At 39.5% G+C, this 22,312-nt stretch overlaps 1 protein-coding gene across 9 annotated transcripts in view; it reads right to left on the bottom strand.

The window, feature by feature from the left end:
- Positions 1–22,312, bottom strand: part of ALDH1A2 (aldehyde dehydrogenase 1 family member A2) — a 399,898-nt gene that overhangs the window by 54,731 nt on the left and 322,855 nt on the right. For all 9 annotated transcript variants that reach the window (XM_047864525.1, XM_047864524.1, XM_047864528.1 and 6 more), the window contains 3 exons: positions 9,547–9,651; positions 9,224–9,364; positions 6,098–6,227 (listed from right to left, as the gene is read on the bottom strand). In XM_047864525.1, coding sequence (XP_047720481.1) covers positions 6,098–6,227; positions 9,224–9,364; positions 9,547–9,651 — 376 coding nt within the window. The remainder of the gene's footprint in view (positions 1–6,097; positions 6,228–9,223; positions 9,365–9,546; positions 9,652–22,312) is intronic.

Raw genomic sequence — 22,312 nt, 5'->3', positions numbered from 1 at the left:
CCAAGTGCCCCTATCACTACTTCTTAGGGCAGATTTTGTCATTGCTTGAAATAATCTTTTTGTTTGTTTGTTTTTGTTTTTGTTTTACAGAATGTTTATTCTCATGGGAATATCTGCCACCTGGCAGTCTCTACATGAACTACAGTATGTTTAGAAAATCTGTATTGTCGATAAAATCATAAAAATCTAAAATGTGCCAGAAATTGAGGAGAAATTTATCTAATAGAGACCTCAAGAACTAGATCCCAATTATAATACTAAGAGTATTTCAAGAACTACAGCAAATTTTATATACCTGCTAACACTAAAAGTGAGTTTATTTAATAGCATAAAAATATGTAACACAATTCAGTGAATGGTAGGTCATCTTCCAATCTCTAATCTGGGTGCACAGTTACCTTTTGAAGAGCTGGTAACCCCTCTGATGATGCCAGTATTAAATGATTAGAGCAGGAACAATGAGCTATTCCATCATGTGCCCTAGCAGATACCTATGTATTCTGACACTGAAAAGACCTCACTGAACATTTACAATTATCATGATAAGCTCTATAAATGCCTACACAATCACTGAGACTTCATGCTAGTACACAGCAGTGTTAACGCTATTCTTCCGGGAGTCTGCTAGTAGCTTCTCAGGAGTCAGATGAAGTTCCTGAGTTTGTCATGAAGATATCTTAACCCCACCACGACACTATTATGCAGTCTTGAAAAAAAGATGATTTCTCTGGACCTCAGTTTCTTTGTCTGAGAAATGAGTGGACTGGCCTTGGGGCCCAGGAGGTCTTTTGTAGTCAAACCTCCTCAAAGAGGCTACATGTGAGGCAGACTTCATAACCTCCTGTCGCCAGCAGTTCAGGTACCACTGAGGACCCCGCTTCTCCTCAAGCTCAGTGAGCGAACAAAACATCTCACCATATGCATGCTTTGTATGTGCACACTAGAGTCAGCTGTTGAAGGCAACACCTTACGATTTGAGTCAGTGCCTTGCACATCTGTAGCCTTTTCTTTAGTTTAAAAGGTAAAACTGATGGGGGGGTGTAGTGGACAAATAATTACATATGACCTGGGTGGAGTTTTTAGCTTGTTCTAATGTATCATTAAGGCCATTTTGATGTCAGGATTCAGCTTGAAGCACGGACTACATTTTCCCTGCTTACATATCACAAAATCAATAAAACCAACAATTGTTAAACAGAGAAAAATCGTACGTAGTGCAGATCAATTAGTCTCCCCCAGTAAACTGGAAACATGCTTGGATCATTCCTCCATCACAAGGAGTCTGTGGACATGAGAAGAAGCAGAGGATTTTGATTTAGGTTAAAAATAACCAAAATGGGGAAAATAACATTTCCCCTGCAGGGCTGCTATGAGATTAGAGATGATATAATGGGCACAAAGTGATCAATAAATCACAGTAATGATTATTATTTATCAGCATAATTAGGAGCTGCCATAGTAAAAGGGTCAAAGCACAGGATTTATGGTCAGAAAGAAGAGCTCCGTTGAATACTACGGCAGGAAATAAAAGCCAGTGCTGTCAAGTGAACAACACTGAGACCCTTGTCAATCACACTGACACCGCACAATACTGTGGTAATGTCCGACCGTGGGCCTTGCATGAGAGGGAAGAGAGAGGGATGGGAGAATCTCTCGATTCAGAGGGAGAAAGAGCTGTCCAGTGGAGAGTTCAAAGTGCTAATGCCATAACCCACTTCTCCTCTTCCCAAATATTCTAAGTTACCCTTCAGGGGGAGGGGAAAAAGCAGGTCCTTGTTCTAAGTACCCATTATATAATCAAAGTGCTCCTTGTAAAACACAATTTGGTTCAAGGCATTTGTCTATTTCAAATGATTCAGTGACTCACCATTGCTGTGATAAAACTTGCAGCATGGTTTACCAGGCCCCAGAGCCCCAGGGTCTTCTCAACCCGGCTACGCTTTCAGATCCACTACAGCACCGTACTCTCCTCCCTCCATGCTCTGTACAGGCTATTACCACCACCTGTGATGGCCTCCTCCATTTTCACTTACATGCCCACTCATCTCATACGTCCCGCTTCCCTCTCCAGGAAGCCTTACTACCGGCTGAATTGCCTCTCCAGTGGAGAACTTCATGCCTCCATAGCTGAATGAGCTACACTATATCACAATTGTTTGTCCATTGGCTTGTTTTCTTTACTATTCTTTGAACATCTTACTTACTCACCTTTGTATCTCCAGTGCTTTATACAAGACATGAAACACAGCAGATGCTCCCAAACAAATAAAACACAACAAAACAAAAAAATGAATGACTGTATGAAGCAAAGAGTGAATGACTGAGAGGCTGAAGTTGTTATCTGATACAGGAGATGAAGGAAGAGCTCTTCCCATTAGCTGGCAGACTGTCCTGCCTTCCTAAACGGGAAGGAGTGAAAGAGACAATAGTGTAATTCCTCCTGCTCTTTTTGGTTCTCATGCTTTAGTGTCAGAGATACTAAACTGGATGAACCACAGAATATCCTTCAATGAAACTAAGTAATCTTATATTTTTGAGATTAAAAAAACGCTTTCTGGGGCACCTTGGTGGCTCAGTTGGTTAAGTGTCCATGTCTTGATTTTGGCTCAGGTCATGACCTCAGGGTTGAGATGGAACCCCGCACCGGGCTCCACGCTGGGCACGGAGCCTGCTTTGGATTCTCTCTCTCCCACTCTCTGCCCCTCCTCCACTTGTGGTATCTCTCACCTGTGCAAGCGCTTTCTCAAAAAATAAAACAAAACAAAACAGTTTTCCAGTTTACTTCTTACAGGTGACCAGAAAGAACTGTGCTTTTCATTAAACTGTGCTTTTCATTCCCATATGTCCTCTAGAAGCAACGATTTGGTATTTGCTGATTCAGTGTGCAAGCCGATGTTACATAACATAACTACCATGAATAACGAGAATAAAAAGCATATTGATCTAAAAACCTTCAGAGGGTTAAAGACTTCACCAGGGTGACTGGCCTCTTCATCATCCTGTCCTACTGAACCAGTCTCCATAAGAAGAGGGCCTCCAGTAGAGACCTGGGTTTGAATCTCAGGCCTGCCACTTACTAGCCATGTAACCTTGTTCAAGACACTAAATCCTTGCTGTCTCATTTTCTTATCTGTAAAATGGAGTACCTTTTAAAACCCAAACTGTTTCACAGGGATCATACACAGAATCACATAGGTCCTGGGGGTGAAATAGTTTACACAATCAAGTACTGTGCAAATATGTATTACTCCTTTATGTTGTAATTCCAAATGTAAAATTAAGGTATTTCACAGAGAAATGTATGTAACACAATGAAGACCTCATGGTTAGAGACTAATAACCTTATGTTCTAGATTTCAGTGGAAAAGCCTGAGAAGGGACAAAACCAAGCTGATGATAAATTATGGAGTTACAAATGACAAACACAAAAGGACTGACTGAACATATCTGAGAATAAATAAGTGAATAATAATGACCCCTCCCCCTTTTCCTGATTTTCCCCTATGCTCTCCCACCCCGGGTTCAGTCCAGCTAGAATCCCTAAGTACTGAACTAGCCAGAGGGGCCTATGAGCAGAATTCTCATAGTAGCCTACAACAGGCAAGCTCAAATGTACCTAAACCTGGAACAGAGAGGAAAGCTGCCAAGTTCATGTTTGCCTCCATCCTTCCCTCATCTGCTTGGAGCACCACAGCCAGAGCTCTTACATCTCAGATCCCCAGCCTCCTAGGGGTACTGCCTTCTCCTGACTCCCTTGAGAGTCACGTCACCTCTAAACACACTTTAAGAAAACACAGGGAAACTAAAAACTACTTAGCATATAAGAAAATTCCTCACTTTTTTCCTTCACAGGCTGAACACCAGTGTGTGAATAAAAGTGAGAGGGACTTCTGTGAAAGCCTTTTCTGAGCCCTGTATTCCTAACTCCTAGGTCAACATCCTCAGGAACTCCAAAGAGCATCACATGAAAACAGTGAGGCTTATACACACACCACCTCTTGCCAGATAGAGAAAAATAAGGCATCAAACATCAGAGACTCGATAAATCTCTATCTTATCAAGGTCTTCTCTCCTAAGAAAGAAAAAGACAACCAAGACATTGTTAGGCCAAATAGAGATTTATGTGTACAGCCTTCTGTTTCACCTCATTTCTAAGATTATTTATAAGTCATTAAAAAAGATATTTAAATGCCCCAAACACATTTTGTTTTAATAGTGAAACGGCAAGGGGAGGACATGCAAAAAAACACCAGGGCCTTTGGTCTTGTTAATTTACATTTCTGCCTTGAAACAGGAAAGGCCAGCTTAAAAAGGAAGACACACGTCCTGTTTTTAACAAAAATTGTAATTCTCAGGCCCTCCAACAGATATGCTCACACTACCTAGTAACCCTGCTCCACTCAGGCCATTCCCAAATCCTGCCAGCGATGCTAGAGAACAGGAATTCTGTAAAATCTTCACAGACAAAACTGAACCAAGAGTCTGACATTCCCTAAGAGGAATCTTCTCCATACTGAACAAGGAAAACCTATGGGTGGCAAGGAAGAGTGTCTGTAACTGCAAACCCATTTTCTAAAGGCTAACATTCCACATGTTGCTGTATATCATGGAGGTAATTTTAAAATAGACCTTTGAAGTCTCATCTCTGTCCCTTCTCCACTCTGTGATTCCTCCTCTTGCCCCATGCCTAAATGAAGCATCCCAACAGCCACTGGCTGGTGCCAGTCTCTGTACCCTCTCCTCGCTGCTCGAGGCAGAGAACCAGCCGCACAGGCATCACCTGGCAGCTGGTTAGGAATGCAGAACCTCAGGTCTCACCCCAGACCTAGTCCATCAGAAACTGCATTTGACAAAGACCCCAAGTGATACGTATGTGTATCGAAGTTTGAGAAGAACTGCTCTAAGCCCACCGCACTATCTGCCGGCCACCCCCGTTCCAGGTAAACCAACCCCTTGGCCTGGGAAGGGCCTCAGGGGGCACTCCAAAGTGCCCAGCCCTGCTTTCCACACTTCCTAGGATGCACACGGAAAGCAGGCTGTTTTCCAGAGAACCTAGGTAGAGGCCTGGGCAAGGTACTTAGCAGCCACCAGGAGCCACTGGTGAAGATGTATTTCCTGTCCTTATGTCTGCTCACCACTACCAACACCCTCACATCTCCTGCAGTCATTCCCTTTCCTGTCCTACCTCTTCCTCCCAGTATTGAAAACGGACCAGCTAGTGAAGTGATTCACCAGGCTCTAATGTCAGAATTTCAGCTCTACAGCTTGCTTGCTGGTGAATTAGGAAAACTACTTAACTTCACTAGCCCTCAGTTACTTCCTCTGTCAGTGAGGATGCTATAATAGTGCCTTCCCCTTGGGCTTGCTGTGAAAGCTCTCAATCTGGCATTTGGATGGCTGGCACCTCGTGTGCCGATTGGGACCTGTCCACTGACTTAGTCTGCACATTCGACCTCTCCTTTAAAGGACTACACCACTGACAGGCAAGGCCACACAACTCAGCACCTAACTGTAACTCTCCCATAGAGATCTCTGTGCCGCTGGTTTTCTCTCCTAACCTGGATCTTAAAAGAAAGGATGGCTGTTGTGTTTACAGATTGAAAAAGTAATTCATGCTTATTACAGAAAATACAGAAAAATATAAAAAAGAGAAATAACTTATCCACAATCTCTCCTCTAAGAGACAACTGTTAACATTTAGAGTGTCCTCTTCCAAAGAAGTAGATCTCACAGTCAGGAAGGAAAGGACCAAGTCTTAATGTCCTTGATAACTTTCCCGACTTCCCCATGTCCAATACCTCTCCACACTCCCAGCACCTAACGTAGCACAGTGCTGAGTACTTAGCAGCAGACAAACCCATACGTGTGCCTCAGCTGACTGCTGTAGTGACGTAAGTGGCTTGTCCCTGCACTTAATATGTACACTGTCTACATACAGAAACAGGGATGTTGTCACGGTTAGTGATGTAATATGTTTGGTTCATATGTAATGTGTCTGACACGAGTTGCTCCTATCTGCATTCTATGGGGCTACTGTTTGTGTTGGATGGTGAGTGTGTTTCTGGTTTCCCTTTCGATGTGCTCAGATTTCACTTACCTACAGGAATGGTCATCCCGTGAATTTTATCAGCCCAGCCTGCGTAGTACCGAAGAGTTTTGATGACCCCCTGCAAATCCACGTAAAAAGCTTGCAAGAACGGTTTGCCACCATTTAGGGATTCCATGGTCTGTACGAAAAGAAATGGAGAGAACTTTCCAGTGACACACAAAATAATCTCTAGAGCAGAGGAAAATGGAAGAGCGAGAACGTGAATGAATATGAATAGTGATTCATAGCTGGTCAGTTCTGATTTCCCAAATGAAAAGATTTTTTAGTACAGCCAGTTTAGGTAAGTCTCTAGTAAAAACCACAATGAATATGGATGCACATGTTTTTGTGCCTGTGCGTCTCCAGTAACCACTATCCAAATGCATAAACACATTTCTTCAACTAACGATAAAGAAACGTTCTGCCTGCCAAACCAGCTTCTGTTATATTAATGATCAGAGCTGCGTGGGGATGTGCTGGAGTCTAGACCAGTAATCTGAATCCATAAAGAGGAGCAGGGACATGGGCCTTTATGCAACTGATGAGAATATAAAGCATTTTCCACCGCTGCCAAGACCCCTGCTGAGAAATGGAATATCCACCGTGCACAGTGACTTTATTTATTACCATCAAATAAACAAGAGCTCCTCTAGGGAAGCTCACACTTTAACAACTTCAGGGCTGCTTTTTGGTAAATATTTATGTTAACAACCATTACCTATTAAAAGTGAAGTATCTGTTCCATTGAATAAAAATAGACATATTGAGCAGTTGTAGATTACAAATGTTTCTATTTGAACGAGGTGTTCCTAAACTGCTTGAATTGTAGCAACAACCATAAAAAGCCACATGGACACACTGAAATGAGAAAGGAGTATTTAGACTTGAGAAATATTGAAGGTGTTACAAGTTTAATGAATTAAAAATAAGCAAAAACATATGTTTATAATCTCATGTCCTTCTCTGTGAGGACACTTTATTACTCATACTGGTGTGAAAATGATGTGAGCGCTGACAAAACTAAGATGGAAATATTCCCCATTCGATGACATAAAAATACAATCACTTACAGGGCAACATACCCACTCACGTGGGTAAGGATCTGATGGGACTCACGTGCATATAAGATAGGACTCATTTTAAAAGATCCCATCACTTATCACTGTACATTGGCTCACCTTTACCAACGGGAATCCAATTATTTCCCAGTACTTTTGAGAACATGTATATGTTCAGGAGATGGGCATTATGTTCTCCAGGCAGCCAGCACAGAGCCAAGCTCCACACAGTATAGAGTGAAGTGCAGTCAGTCATCAGAATCTGAGCCACCTACATGGTCCCAATGAGCTGTTGACAACAGCCAATTTCACCTGAGGGTTGCCAGCCCTATGTTTATTTTCGATTAATTATATTTACTTGGATGAGGTGTTAACTTCATTTTCTGGTCAAAAGCTCCCGTCTATTCCAGAGGCTATCTCTTATTAAAAATCACTCCTCCCATGGCCTGAGGAGTGTTTTAAAAACAGAAATCTCATTTAAGTGTAATGGCAAAAGGGAACTGATCACGGTGAGGCATATGTCCAAAAAAGAATGGCATGTGAATTTTATGACATGAAAATATAACTGCAGTATGTGTGTATGTATATATATATATGTATATATATATGTGTACACATATATGTGTATATATATGTGTGTATATATATATGTGTACACATATATATACACACACACACTCTAGTCTAATATTGTAAATATTGTATAGATTTCACTCAATTAAACAGACACTTACAGACAATCTATATGCCCTCTCTACCTGACCATTTATGTCCCAGGAACACAAAAGAAGTAAAATACAGTCCTCACGCTTGAAGAAATCATAATCCAGTGAAGACATAAGCCTGCAGACCACCATTTCCCCCTATGTGTTCCAAAGAATTCAGTTTTGCACGATACTGATAGATTAGCCAGAAAAATAGTGTTCAGGCTTAAACAAATCTGAGAAATAGTGACTAGGGCTTTTCCGAGTCTCTAATAGGTCAGTGTCTTGTGAACATCTGAGAAGGAGCTACTTTACCCGGAACAAACACCTTTATTGCAAAACGCATAAACACCTCACTGGAACAGTCTTCCTTGAAGTACCAGATTAGATAATGTTTTTATAGAGAAGTAAATGTTACAGGGGCCAGAGTTCCAAATAATCTCCATAAAGGATTCATTTTTGTTCCCATACTATGAACAGATCCTGGAAGGGGATGGCTGGAAGAATGATGGCAGCAGTGACACTGAGGAAGGACATAAGGCTTCCCCCTCCCAGAGCAAGCCCAATTGTGCTCTGTTTTCCCACGTGAAGGGTAGGATACAGTGTTCACGGTTTGAACGCCTGACTGAACAAGGACGCCCTAAATGTTAACTGATCAACAGTGGGTTATCCAGGAGGAGATCCCTGGTGCACAACACAGACATTCCCAAATGGTTCCAGTTTCAGGCAGTTCGTATTCCCTAAGAAACGGACTTTTATTTTATAAATAGCAAAAACAAACAAATACAAAAACCACTAGGAGAGAGGATGCTCCTTATGTGAGAAAATGATTTAGCGAAAGACAGTTGCTGTCTCCTGCTCTCTCTCCTATCCCCTGGTTCTAGAAAGTGGCAGAAGAAAAAAGGGGGCAGAAGTGCCTGAGAGGCCCTCTGCTTCTGAAGGATTCTCTTTAGTCAAGAGAGGTTAACTCTGGGGAGGTAAAAAAACAGTCCTATTTGATCCTCAAATGAATCATTTGGTGTTGGTTTTCCCTAAGCTACATGGTGACTCTCCTGCTGCTTAACTGTTTTTGTTTTGATTTGTCGATTGAGGGTGGGCTAAGGTTGGAAAGGATGACAAGAACGTCCTTTCTAGTCATGGGAAGCTATGGTTTTGTTCTTCAAAATTTACTAAGAAGAGACCCTCAGCTAGTCTTGCACCTCCCCATCTGATCCCAAAAGCCAAACACCTCTCATTTTTCATGTGTATTATGTTCTCTTCAGCTTGTCCCCCAAGTCGACTTCACACCACATTTTCAGAAAGGCTGAGGAATCTACATTTCAGTGGAGTAGTAAATTTAGGGTAAAGACTTAATGTTTTTTTAGGCTACTTACTGCAAGAACTGCCCTGTCTCGCTCCACCAAGTCTGCAAGCTTATCCAACAGACGGCCTCTTTCTGAAGCATCCATCCTTCTCCACACTGAACCAAGAGAGAAAGCCAGGCGGGCTGCCTGCACTGCTTTGTCTATATCTGCCTGTTAGAGAGGAAGAGGCACAACTGAAGAGAGAGAACACTCCAAATAAAGGAAGAACCACCTGCTTCGATGAAAAAGGTGATGAATGAACATCAGCGCTGGTGTCTGGGGAGGATAAGCTTAGTGCTCTGTTGTCTGAAGGCAGTTATTTCATAGGGAATCTTTTTCTAAGAAGGACATACCTTGTCTGCTTCTTGAACTTCACACACCTGCTCTCCTGTGGCTGGATTATAGACAGGGAACACTCTCCCGCTCTCTGAGTTCTGCCACTCGTTGTTAATAAAAATCTACGGAAGTAGACAACAGAAGGGGATCGGTGAGACACGTGATAGGAAGCCAACCAATGGTGAAGGATTATGGAAGTGCCATGGTAGTGATATTTGTTCTATATGTTTGTTGACACGTAAGTATAGAATTTGAAGCATTACAAGAGACCCTTAACAGTATGCAGTCCAGCCTCTCCCCAAATTCATAAATTTCCTCTATGATATTTTTATCTCAAGTTTATCCAAAGATTAAACATAGTTCTTACCTTTAGTGAACCTGCCAACCAGTGAGGGAGTCAAGCAAAGATGGAAGCACAGAGTCTCACATACATACAAACAATACACAAAGCTGAGAAAATATTTACTGACTGTCCGAACTCTGGCCAATATCCAAAAGGAGTAAATACCATGGAACAGAGAGTCACCACGCTTTAGATCCTAGTTTCTCTCTCAGAGGCATAAGTAACTTCACAGGGAACTTGAAGGGTGCTGAAATAAGTAAGCATTCACTTAATTTATAGTCAGATCCTGAACTGTGCAATGACTCTAACTGGTGAGTTAAACAAGTTACGTGTGTAAATCCAAGTTAGATTTCTTCCCCTTTGCTGGGTAGGCTACACGACTCAGCAAAGGGAAAAGGCCTGTCTTTCAAACTGGTCTCTCAAGAATTTCTTAAGAGTCTTGGTTTCCTTATAAAGGAAATGGAGATTATATTAAAATGGCAAAGAGACTTATAGTTAAAAAAATATTCAAGTTAGTATCTCAGAAGATTTGTAAGGACTGAGTTGAAGAAAAGGAGAAAATATAGGCAAAGAAATGTAAAAATTTTTATTGATATTAAAGAGAGAAACCCAAACAAAATGTTTGGACTATGACAGCTCAAAGAATACACAAAGATATTTTACTCTATAAAATTTATAGCATTACCATGAAAATTTCTGAAGTCAGAAGCCATCAGTCAATTTAGAACAAACACAAGGATAAATTGATTTGTTATTGTCTGCCATTTTAGTAAATTACAGATTAGGCTAAATGAAGACATCTACAATTTTAAATACTAAGTTCTAGATTATTCCAAAGCTTTATTTTGCCTTGATTTGATAAAACAATGAAGCCTATGTTTCCCCTTTTTAAGACAAAAGAGAAAAAAGACCTTAAATCTGCATAAGCACTTAATTCAAAAGTAACAAGCATAAACACAATGGCCTTGTAATTGTAGAAATTTTAAGTGTACGATTTATAAACATGCTTTATAATTTACAACAATTTATAAACAATTTCTAAATGTAATGTATTCATTTATTCAATAAGTACTTAGATACTCCTAGACCTAGGACAGGCAAAGAGGACTAGCAGTGCCAGCCCTCCAGGGTCTTACAGTCTCTAGTAACTCACTAAATATTCACAACCTTAATGGCAGAATTTTATTACCACTACCAAAGATGAGAAAGTTGTGAGGATGGGAGGTTAAGAGTCTGATGAAGCAGGTTCTCATTATGGCTCTGACTAGTCTACTGCTCCTTCCAGTGTTATCAGAGTCTGCGGGATTGCTCAGTCCAAAGAAACGAGTTCGTGTCCAAGCCTAAATTAGATCTATAGTTCTTGGACTCCTGGTCTAGTTCTCTTCCCACTCCATGTAACAAACTTCCTAACAGTTCACAGTTGATCATATCTGCACACTCCTTTGAAATACAGTATGACCTCCAAGGTAACAAAGGACAACAACTGAGAGGTTAGTTTCACTTCTAGAGCATTATCAGTCTCTGATAAAATTATCTGATAAAATTATCAGTTTAAGGAAGAGGGGTCTTGCCAATATGCCTTATTCTCTTTATTCACAATTTGACAGAGACTTAACCTTTTTAATCCAATTTTAGTTTTTAAGTTTCTTTACTGAGCAGTTCTAACTATCTGTAAGAATTGAGATTTAATGACCTTTATTGATTCTTAGAGGTCTTCCAAAGATCAAGGAGAAAAATTACTTATTTTTTAACAGGATAAAACTCATTCATTCTCTTACTGTTTTCATTTAGGTGCATGGATCATCTTATAAATATAAGATACACTACAGGACCTTAGTGATCTTTTGCTATTTTGTCATCCTAGGAATTACTTCATCATCACTCAATTATTTCCAACCATGCAAAAAAAGAACAAAACAAAAAATTGTGGAACTGCCATAGAATGAATAAATAATTACAACTATTTCATCATCCTTCAGTTTTCATATTGTGTTGTCCAAACTAATGCATCATCTTTTGAAAGCACATAAAAGAAGTCTGGAGACACCATCTTTGTCATATTCTTTTTAGATTTCATTGAATGCATTTAGGAACTCAGAATTTTTTCATTTCAGTCCATCATGAGTAAGAGAAGATTACAGAGAAAGATATTTCACAACCGTAAATGATTCAGAAGATGAAGGCAAAGAGAGAGAAACACTGGAGACTCTACTGATGAGAATGAAGTTGACGAAGCAAAAGTTCGGACTATTTTCTCAAACTCAGGAATTAAAGAGCAAACAAGATATTTATGAATACACCAAGAAAACATGATATTCTAACTCAGTCATTTAATAGGACAGAGTTAATTATTTAGTATTTTGCAACAAGAACCTGGATCACCTTGTTTTGCTAAAAGGATATGTGATAATTCTTTTATCTTTTATGATATCTGTGTGTAAAAATTTACTTGATATGATTCATAAGTGGACAAATACTGAAGATAGGTGTATACACAAAGGTGACTAGAGGACACATATTATGTAGAAATAAAAATTTTCATTGATCAATCTAATCTACGTTTAAATTAGAAATTTAAATTAGATATTAAAAACAGGGGCATCGATTGAGCATCTGACTCTCGATTTTGGCTCAGGTCATGAACTCACAGGTTCATGGGATTGAGACCTGTGTTGGGCTCTGTACATTCAGCACAGAGCATGCTTCAGATTCTCTCCCCCTTTCTCTCTGCCCCTACCCCATGTACTCTCTCTCAAAATAAACAAACTTTAAAAAAAACCTAAAAATGGAAACATCCTGTAATTATGGAACACAAAGATAGCCATCCTCTTTAATACAAAATTATAAGCACTCAAACTTTTCAGTAGCATTACATTGTGAAAATGCACATACAAGAACCAGAAGTAACAATAAGCTGTAACCTATTAGAGATATGTTTAAAATCTGGAATCAGTATTTATGACATGAATATTTCCTGTTTCATACATGATGGCTGATAAGCAGATAGTTAGATTCAAAGGCCCTTAACCCATTCCTGGCCAATACCTCTAAATATCCAGGAAAATATGGAAGAATAATTTGGTTTGCTATGTTTAAGTTCTAATTTTGTGGGTTTCACTATTACTACTGCTGTACATTTTTCATAAAATAACTTAAAATTTTAAGCATACAAAGGATCCAACAGACCCAGATGGTAAATGTGATGACTATTTTTCCTGGTATGCTGAAGGTTAAAATATTTGATTTTTACTAGGTTATTCTTTTTGTAGACCTAGCCTTATGACACTTAAAAAACTTGTACTGATAACTTTGTTGGTACACCTACTAGCAAATACCTCTAATACTTGAAGATTTTCAGCTTCTCTAGGCTATTTCAAAAATTTTGAATACTATATCAATAGTTCTTCCCTAACCAGGCTCCCAATGGCCAATACTGACATAATTTAAGCAACAAAATAAATAATGATAGCAATGATTACTCATAGAATGAAAAAGGCACTCAAGAGCCCATAATGATACAAATTATTTTAATGAATATATAAATGGGGGGATAAGATTAAGTTCTGCTTCATAGGAGAATTCCAACTAACAGTTGTGAAGGAATGGTGGAATTAGATAATCACCATTTGTCAAACATCATAGTAGTAATTGCTGGAGGCAAAATCATCAGTGGATGATAAAATTGGTGGGTAAAAGTATAATGAAAAATTGGATGTTAATGTAGTCTCAAAGTATATTCCCACAAGATACTTCCTAATTACAAAGGGAAAAATAGAAACTTTATTAGAGAAACTTGACAGACAGCACCTTAATCAAGCAATCAAGGTTAACATCACCAGTAATGCAACAAATGAATTGTTATTAACATTTTATCTGTATGTCCTACCAATAATTAAAAAGCTGTGTTGAAATCTCTTGCTTTGGTTGTGGATTTGTCAGTATATCTCTTACAGTCTTCATTTGTATCTTTATAAATTTTAGGTTATTTTATTAGTGAATATAAAATGTTTTTTGTACATTATCCTTATATCCTATAATTGTTTATTAGTTCCAGAAGGGTTTTTTTCTCTTTTTTGTGTGTTTGAATTCTTAGGGATTTTCTACCTAGACAATCATGTTATTTATGAACAGAGACAGTTTTATTTCTTCCTTCCCAGTCTATATACCTGTTATTTCCTTTTCTGGTTTTACTGTATTAGGTAGGACTTTCAGCACAATGTTCAACAGGAGTGGCAAAAAGGGGTTTCTTGTTCCTATTCATAGAAAGCATCTATATAATTTCTTGTCATTAAGCATGATGTCAGCAAGAGGTTTTATGTAGGTATTTATCATCCAGTTGAGGAAATTCCTTTATTTTTAGTTTGTGGAGAGTTTTTTGTTGTTTTTTTTTTTTTACCATGAATGGGTGTTGGATTTTGTCAAATGCTAATTCTAAATGTACAGATGCTATCGTATGAGTTTTTTTCATTAGCCTGTTGATGTAACAGATCATAATAAATGATTTTTGAATTCTGAACCAGTCTTGTATACCTGGAATAAATCCCACTTTGTTGTGGTGTATAATATACTGTTGGATTTTATGTGTCAACATTTTTTACAGTATTTGCATTTATGTTAATAAGAGGTATTGGTCTGTAGTTTTCCTTTCCTGTATGTCTTTATCTGGTTTTAGTATTACAGTAATGCTGGCCATATTAGATGAGTTAGGGAGTGATCCTTTTGCTTCTATTTTCTGGAAAATACTACACAGAATTGGTATGTTTGCTAGAAATCACCACTAAAACCATCTGGACCAGGGGCATCTGGGTGGCTCAGTTGGGTGAACATCCGACTTCAACTCAGGTCATGATCTCAAGGTTCATGAGTTCAAGCCCCACATTGGGCTCGCTGCTGTCAGTGCAGAGTCCACTTCAGATCCTCTGTCCCCCTCTCTACTTGCCCCTCCCCTGCTTGCTCTCTCTCTCAATAATAAACATTTAAAAAAATCTGGACCAGTGCTCTTTTATTTTTGGAAGGTTACTAATTACTAATTCGACTTCTTAAATTTATATGGGCCCATTTAGGGTTAGCCAATATGAGTTTCCATCCTTGGTTCCCACCACCAACTATTCCTTTTTTGTGCATCTCTTAGGTCAACCTCCTGAGAAGAGCACTTGGTTGGTTTCAGGACATTTTTTGAAGCACCTCCAGATGTAAATGAAATAACTACCCTTGGGTCCAAATATATGTAACCATAAAGAAGAAAAGCCACGTATGTTTGAAGCCATTAAAGGGCCAAGTCTGGGTCAAGATCATTTCTTTTCAAAAGAACCATGGAGAGGCGGGCAACAAGCGACGAATATCTCAGGAGTGGGTGCCAAGTTGGTAGGTGTTAAGATTTTAAGAATTTCTGTATTTTTAAAATGTCTTTGGTATTGGTATCTGGGTAATTCTGGTCTCAAAGAGTAAGATGGAAAGGATTCTTCTCCTCTCTTCAATTTTCTGGAAGAGTTTTCGTAGAAGTGGCATTATTTTGTCCTTAAATATTTGATAGAATTTGCCGGTAAAAGTATCTGGGCTTGGAGTTTTCTCTGTCAAAAAGGTTTTTTAGCTACGTGTTCAATTTCTTCAATAAATACAGGGCTATTTATCTATTTCTCCTTGTGTGACTTTTGGTAAAATCTGTCTTTCAAGAAATTGACCCATTGGAGCATCTGGGTGGCTCAGTTGGTTAAGGGTTTGACTCTTGATTTTGGCTAAGGTCATAATCTCCTGGTCATGAGATCCAGCCCAGCACTGGGCTCCATGCTGAGCATGGAGCCTGCTTAAGATTCTCTCTCTCCCTCTCCCTCTCCCCTATGCTCTCTTTTTAAAATAAAAAAAAAGACAGATAGATAGATAATTTGCCCATTAGTTATCAAATTTGTGGGCATAGATTTGCTCACAAAATTCCTTTATCATCCTTATAATGTCCATTGATGGTCCCTCTTTCATTTCTGGTATTCAAAATTTATGTCTTCTCGCTTTTTCTCTTTGTTAGACAAGCTAGATATTTATCAATTTTATTGACCTTTTCAAAGAACCAGTCCATGGTTTTAGTGATATTCTCTATTGTTTTCTGTTTTCAATTTCACTGATTTCTGCTATAATTTTTTATTATTCTTCTTCTGCTTGCTTTAGATTTATATAGCTCTTCTTCTTCTAGTTTTCTAAGGTAGAAACTTGGATTATTTCTTATTTTCTAATATATGCAACTCAATGCTGTAAATTTTCCTCTACCATTTTCACTGCATCCCACAAATTTTGGTAAGTTGTATTTTCATTTAGTTTAAAACATTTTAAATTTCTCTTGAGGCTTATTCTTTGATTCATGTGTTATTTAGAAATATGTTCTTTAATCTCCAAATATTTTGGGATTTTCCAGTTTTCTGCTATTAATTTATAGTTTTACTCTATTGTGGTCTGGGAGTATTTTTTATATGATTTCTACTCTTTTAAATTTGTTGAAGTGTGTTTTATGGTCTAGAATGTGGTCTATCTTAGTGAATGCTCCATATGAACTTGAGAAGAATGTGTATTCTGCTGCTGTTTGATGGAGGCTTACTTTACTACTCTTAGAACTAATAGCAGCATTTGCTTTTATAGAAAACCCAGCTTTTGCATTTTCCTTCCGTTCCCAACTCATTTTAATATTAATGTATGCATAGATAGCTGTTTCAATTACATATTGTAATAATATTTCATGCCACACCGTATAATAAAGAAGAAAAAATGAAAGGCAAAAAGGTTGAAAATAAAGTGATATTGTCTTTTTTTCTTCAGACATGATTGCCTGTCTGGAAATTCCTAAGAAATCTACAAAAAAACGCTGAAAGTATAATTTAGCAAAGTCCCAGGATACGAGATCAATATACTATCAATAAATCATTGGGAAATGAAATTTTTTTTTCAACGTTTATTTATTTTTGGGACAGAGAGAGACAGAGCATGAACGGGGGAGGGGCAGAGAGAGAGGGAGACACAGAATCGGAAACAGGCTCCAGGCTCCGAGCCATCAGCCCAGAGCCTGACGCGGGGCTCGAACTCACGGACCGCGAGATCGTGACCTGGCTGAAGTCGGACGCTTAACCGACTGCACCACCTAGGCGCCCCGGGAAATGAAATTTAAACGCATATATTTATACACACACATTAGTTCATGCAAGATCTGGTTGCGCTGCGACAAAAGGGTCCATTACAGTATATTGCTTACCTTACAGCCAGAAGTGGAAATCCTGGGCAGCAACTTTTGGCAGCAACTATTAACCCGTTAAATTATGTGACTTTAAAAATTATACTCTAAGAAAGAGTCTCAAGAAGAGTTATGGCTCTTAGTTGCAATGTAACCTCCTCACAAAATTGAGGGACCTGCAAAACTCTCTCCCAATCCTCCCCTGTAGAAAAAGATTCGATAGAAAACAAAACAAAACAAAAAAGGTGGAACTAACAGAAAAAGGAAGAGCTGAGCAGAAATTTGATTTTGCAGGAAAAAAACTGCCAAATGTTCATTGAAAGCCTATTTTAAGGGCACCTCACTGGCTCAGTTGGTGAAACATGTGATTCTTGATCTCAGGGTTGTGGGTTCAAGCCCCACACTGGGTATGGAGATTGCTTAAAAATAAAATCTAAAAACAAAAAAACAAAAGGCCTACTCTAAACACCGAGTTGTTTTAGATTCTACTGAAAACCCACAGAAGACATGTACTCTGCTCTCTGCTGTGCTGGAACTTATAATTGTGTTTCAGAGACAAGATTACTTTCAGGAAAGTTAAATAATGTAAGGCACTCTATGATTTAGTGCCAAGATGAATGGTAGAGATAACCACTGCAGGAGTGTACCTCAGAGAAGGGAGATAGCGGTGTGGGCTGACATGTTAGAAGAACACTTCAGGAAAACAAGAAATAATGAGCGAGTATGACCCAGGGTAGGGAAAGGATAAGGTAAAGGAAAGAAATTCTATCCCTAATAAGATGATTCAGCTGGCCCGATCTACCCCTCCTCCTCGACTTCAGCTCCTCTCTGAAGATTATCTGATACACTCGTTTAGGAAGTGTGACAGAGAAGGAAGAAATCCAAGTTTAGCTGCTCTCCTTCCCTCCAGGAGTCCCCAGACCCTAGCAGCAGCTCCAGGGGTTGAGAGCCCTGGAAACCCAGCCCCAGCCTCTACCGCGGCACTGGCTTCAGAGTAAGCAGGGTGCCTTCCAGCACGCAGGTCCTCCAAACCACGAAAATCCAGAGAGGACATAGGTCAGAAAGCCGGTCACACTCACAGAAAGAAGGGAGACATGAGAAAAGATTCTTTCCAATGTTGTAAATTGATACATTAAGAGAGAGCTGTGCCTAAAAGGAGTGAAAAATACGGCAGAGGATACAGGAAGAAGAAACTTTGAAAAGATATGGAAAATGAATACTGAAAAAAGTAGTGTTAGAAAACAAATATTTTTTTTTTTAAATGTAGTTGTTAGAATTGAAGAGTCTGAGAAAAATAAGCCTTACAGATTTCCCACTGAGAAACAATGAATCGAAAGGGGAACCATGATGAAGAGAAATGGGGGTAGTGGGAAAAGAAAACGTTGAGACAGGGAAAATAGAAAGAGCTGGAACTCATCTCCTATGAACATTCAGGTGTTCAATATTTTGAACTGTTCAAGACTGGATAACTAGATTTCTTTCCTTTTTTCACATGAAAATACAGTTAGAAAAAGCATTAAAGCAAGACCAGCCAGAACACATACAGAGCCCCTGGCGGAGAACAATTTGAGACCCAGCCATCGACTTGTGTCATCACAATCCTGCTATCTGCAGACACATCTTGGGTTCGTGGTTTTGGTCAATACCTGAATTTCACTAGTAGCCCACGGAGTGGAGAAGGGATTACACTGTAGGGGAATCGTGGTATTCTTGGGTAGCATAATCCGGAATCCTAAGTATGTGTACTTGGGCCAAAAGGTTCTCAAAAGCCAAGCAAACGATTGCAGAGATAAAGACAAGGAGTTCCAGGCAATCAGTAAGGACAATTTTGTTATAAAAAGTCTAGTCTAAACACAGCTGAACTCAAGAGGATGAGTCTCTTAAGATGCAGGTTTCCATGGACTCTTCCTGTTAACACCCTCCCATTCCATCTTCCCTTCCCTTATCTTCCTCAAAAGTTTGTACTAAGTAGGTGCTTAGGGCCTGCTAGTGTCTCCTTAGATTTCCGGATTTTCTTTCTTTTCCAGGATGAGCAAATTACGTCTTTCAGGTTAAATATACCTGTCTGTCTCCAGTATATGATCCCAAGGGTACAAGAGGGCTAAAGGGGTACTTGCGCCAGACATCCCAAAAGACAAAGGCCACTGCTTCCATGTAGCGTGTCAACCACCAAAAAATTCTTTAAAGAGAAAATAAATCATTCCAATGACTGACTCACTTGTAGAGAACAGACCTGGCTAAAACAAACTCAATTATATATCATCAATCCTACCTACCCCACTGCCCCATGATCCCCATATCTGAGAATGCTCTTGACATCTGTTTTAAGAAAAGAGTAAGAAACAGCCAACTGGTCTGAGCCGCCTTATCAGAGTCACATTGAATTACAGCATTTGTTACTCTGTTGAAGCAACATGGCATTAAAGCCAAGTGCACACCAATGTCAGTTGTGACATATTCCCAAATCGGAAGAAACTATACTTACCATCAGTGTTGTGGTAGAAGGCAATGGGAATTGCTACTGGTAATGGTTAATGTTCATTTCTTCCTGTTCCACTTTCTATAAACAAGGTAATGCCTATACAAGCTCATTACTGTAAACTGAGCACATTTAAATTGGCAGTAAAACCAGAGTATTTACTCTAGTGCACATATAAAGTGCCTCATCCAATGTTTTGGAAATGTTTCAAGTTTTGAAACCAAGCAGCTGGCAGCTTTACAAGCCAAACCTTACACTTAAATCACTCACTCTGGAAAGTTTTTTGGTGTCCCGTGTCAGGTAGTACCATTCAGCAGACGTTCATTCCCCCACCCCTTGAATTCTTTTGCAATAAATTTGCATTCACAGGGCTCTTATAACTCTTCCAGCACCATAGACTCCAATGGCTGTTGATTAAATGTATATATCCTGTGCATTTAATCTGACTTACATTATGGCCACTTCGTAAAAATGCCACAGACTGGACAAGCGATGACACATAGCAAGAACCTGGAATCCCTGCAAAGCCTCAGATTAGGGTTTTTTCTCCTTCTTTATTAATAGTGACCATTTTGTGGCCCGGCTCTAAATCAGCAAAAGTATTTGACAGCAAATGCTCCTATCTATGGATTATATATAACCCGTCCTACACACCAGATGAAAAAGGGATAACCCTGGGAAAGGAAGGGCTTGTTCCATGTAAATCATGTTACAAATTGGACAACACCCAGAGAGTTCATTGTTCAGCCTCAATTGTGAAGGCCGTTCCCATTTACTACTCTCCTAGAATCGATGTTAATTAAGGCGGACTGAGACCATAAATCAGCCTGGGAGTTTTACAATGTAATTCAGCATTAAGCATATATATTTAAATTAAAAGTAACTGATTAACCACTAGAGTTTTTCCAGAAGTGGCTGGGGCCATTTCTTTATAATAAAGACACGTCACCTTTCATTTTTGTAAGGGGAGAGCATGAAAGAAATACTGTATTATCTTCTAAAATGGTGAATAAGGCTGGTAAGTGACTCACGACACTGGTTATTGGGAGGAGGCGCTGGAAAGAGAGAGAGAAAAGAAGAACAGGAAGGAGAGCTGCATGGTGCGAGGCAGCTGGCATCTTTTCTCTACCTCCCTTGAAGTCGTGGGCTCTCCCTCTAGTCACAATCATCCATTACCCACCTACCATTCATCAGGCTCTGCGCTAGGCACTGGGGGTGACAGAAATAGGTAAGAACCAGCGCCCGCCCTTCAAGTGAGCGTTCGGCATGGCAGAGGGCAGGACTGTCACAGCAATGGATCTAATAATAGGACATGACAACAACATTTAAAAGGATTTATGGAACACCCACTAGGAATACGCTTCAAAGATACTATACTTTATGTTCCAACTTTATAAAACACTAGCCTGGTAATTTGTGTGCCTCCCAACCAAAGAAACCCAAGGAAACCAAGGAAACCCAACCAAAGAGCTACACCTGCCTGACAGAAGCCAGGAGAACATCCTTCTGAGAACAGGACTTGGGCTTCATCCAAAAAAAAAAAAAAAAAACCGAAGAAACAAAGCAAAGGCTCTGTGAACCCACAGGTGAAAAGACAGGATTGTCTGATGAGTAAGTCCTTCAAGAGCTGTGCTAACACAGCCCATCTACACATGCCTCCCCACACGGTAAATATGAAAACCACGTGCAGAGAGTGAGCCTGGGAGAGGAATTTGTTTTAACCCAAAGTACATGGATAACACATATTCGATTAGTAATTCAGATTTATTAACATTATTAGATGACCACTGTATACCAAGCATTTTTACTATTTCATTTAATCTGTGTAACATACCTGTGATGCAGGTATTTTCCTTCTAGATGTGTAAATGAAGGCTCATGTTACAAATGCAAGTTTATACTGCAAATAATGTACAAGGCAAAAACTTGAACGCAGGTCTCTAAATGCTAAGTACAGAGCTTTTCCATTCCTCGTAACATTACCGGTTCCCACCTCCCACCGTCCCCAACTCTACTAGACTACAACTTTAAGTGAAAGATCTATGTTCAGTTAGGCCAAAAGCAGCAAAAAGAATATAATTAGGACTTTTCCTGTAAAGTCAGAATTGAAAACCCAACCAATCAAGTGAATAATAACAAAAGTTAACATATAAGGCTTACTACGTTCCCAGCACTGTTCTAGACACTTTACATATATTAACTCGTTAAATACTCAAAATTATCATCTGAGGTCAATACTATTATTATCCCTGTTTTACAGATGACAAAGCTGAAGCTCAGAGATATAGAGGAGTTCACCCACAGCCAGGCATGTGGCAGAACTGGGACTCAAAACCCACACAGTCTGGCACCTTCACCCTCAGCCCTGGACACTGGTATCTATATCAGACTGGCACTCTGATGTCACTTCCTGCAATGCTACATAACCTTCAAGTGGCCATCTGCACTGTTCCAAAAGAAATAAACATGCTTCTTCCCCAAGGGGTAGGTTTCTTCATAATCTGGTCCCAACCAACACTTCTGGTCTCCTCTCCGGCCATCCCTCACCATGTATCTAAGCAGGAATAACATCTATAGGACAGTATCATTCATGAGAAACAAGCAGTGACAAAATAACACCACGTTTCCCATCAAGGATATGTCCCTATCTAAATGTAGAATGGAGTGTGTGCCTGTGGAGAAAACCAGACTGGTCTTGCATAGACCAGTGTCTTATAGTGTGCCATAAAATGAGGAGCACAAGCATTCAAA

Source organism: Prionailurus viverrinus, chromosome B3 (genome assembly GCF_022837055.1).
Source record: "Prionailurus viverrinus isolate Anna chromosome B3, UM_Priviv_1.0, whole genome shotgun sequence".
NCBI classification, from domain to species: domain Eukaryota; kingdom Metazoa; phylum Chordata; class Mammalia; order Carnivora; family Felidae; genus Prionailurus; species Prionailurus viverrinus.
This window is presented reverse-complemented; position numbering and strand designations above follow the sequence as displayed.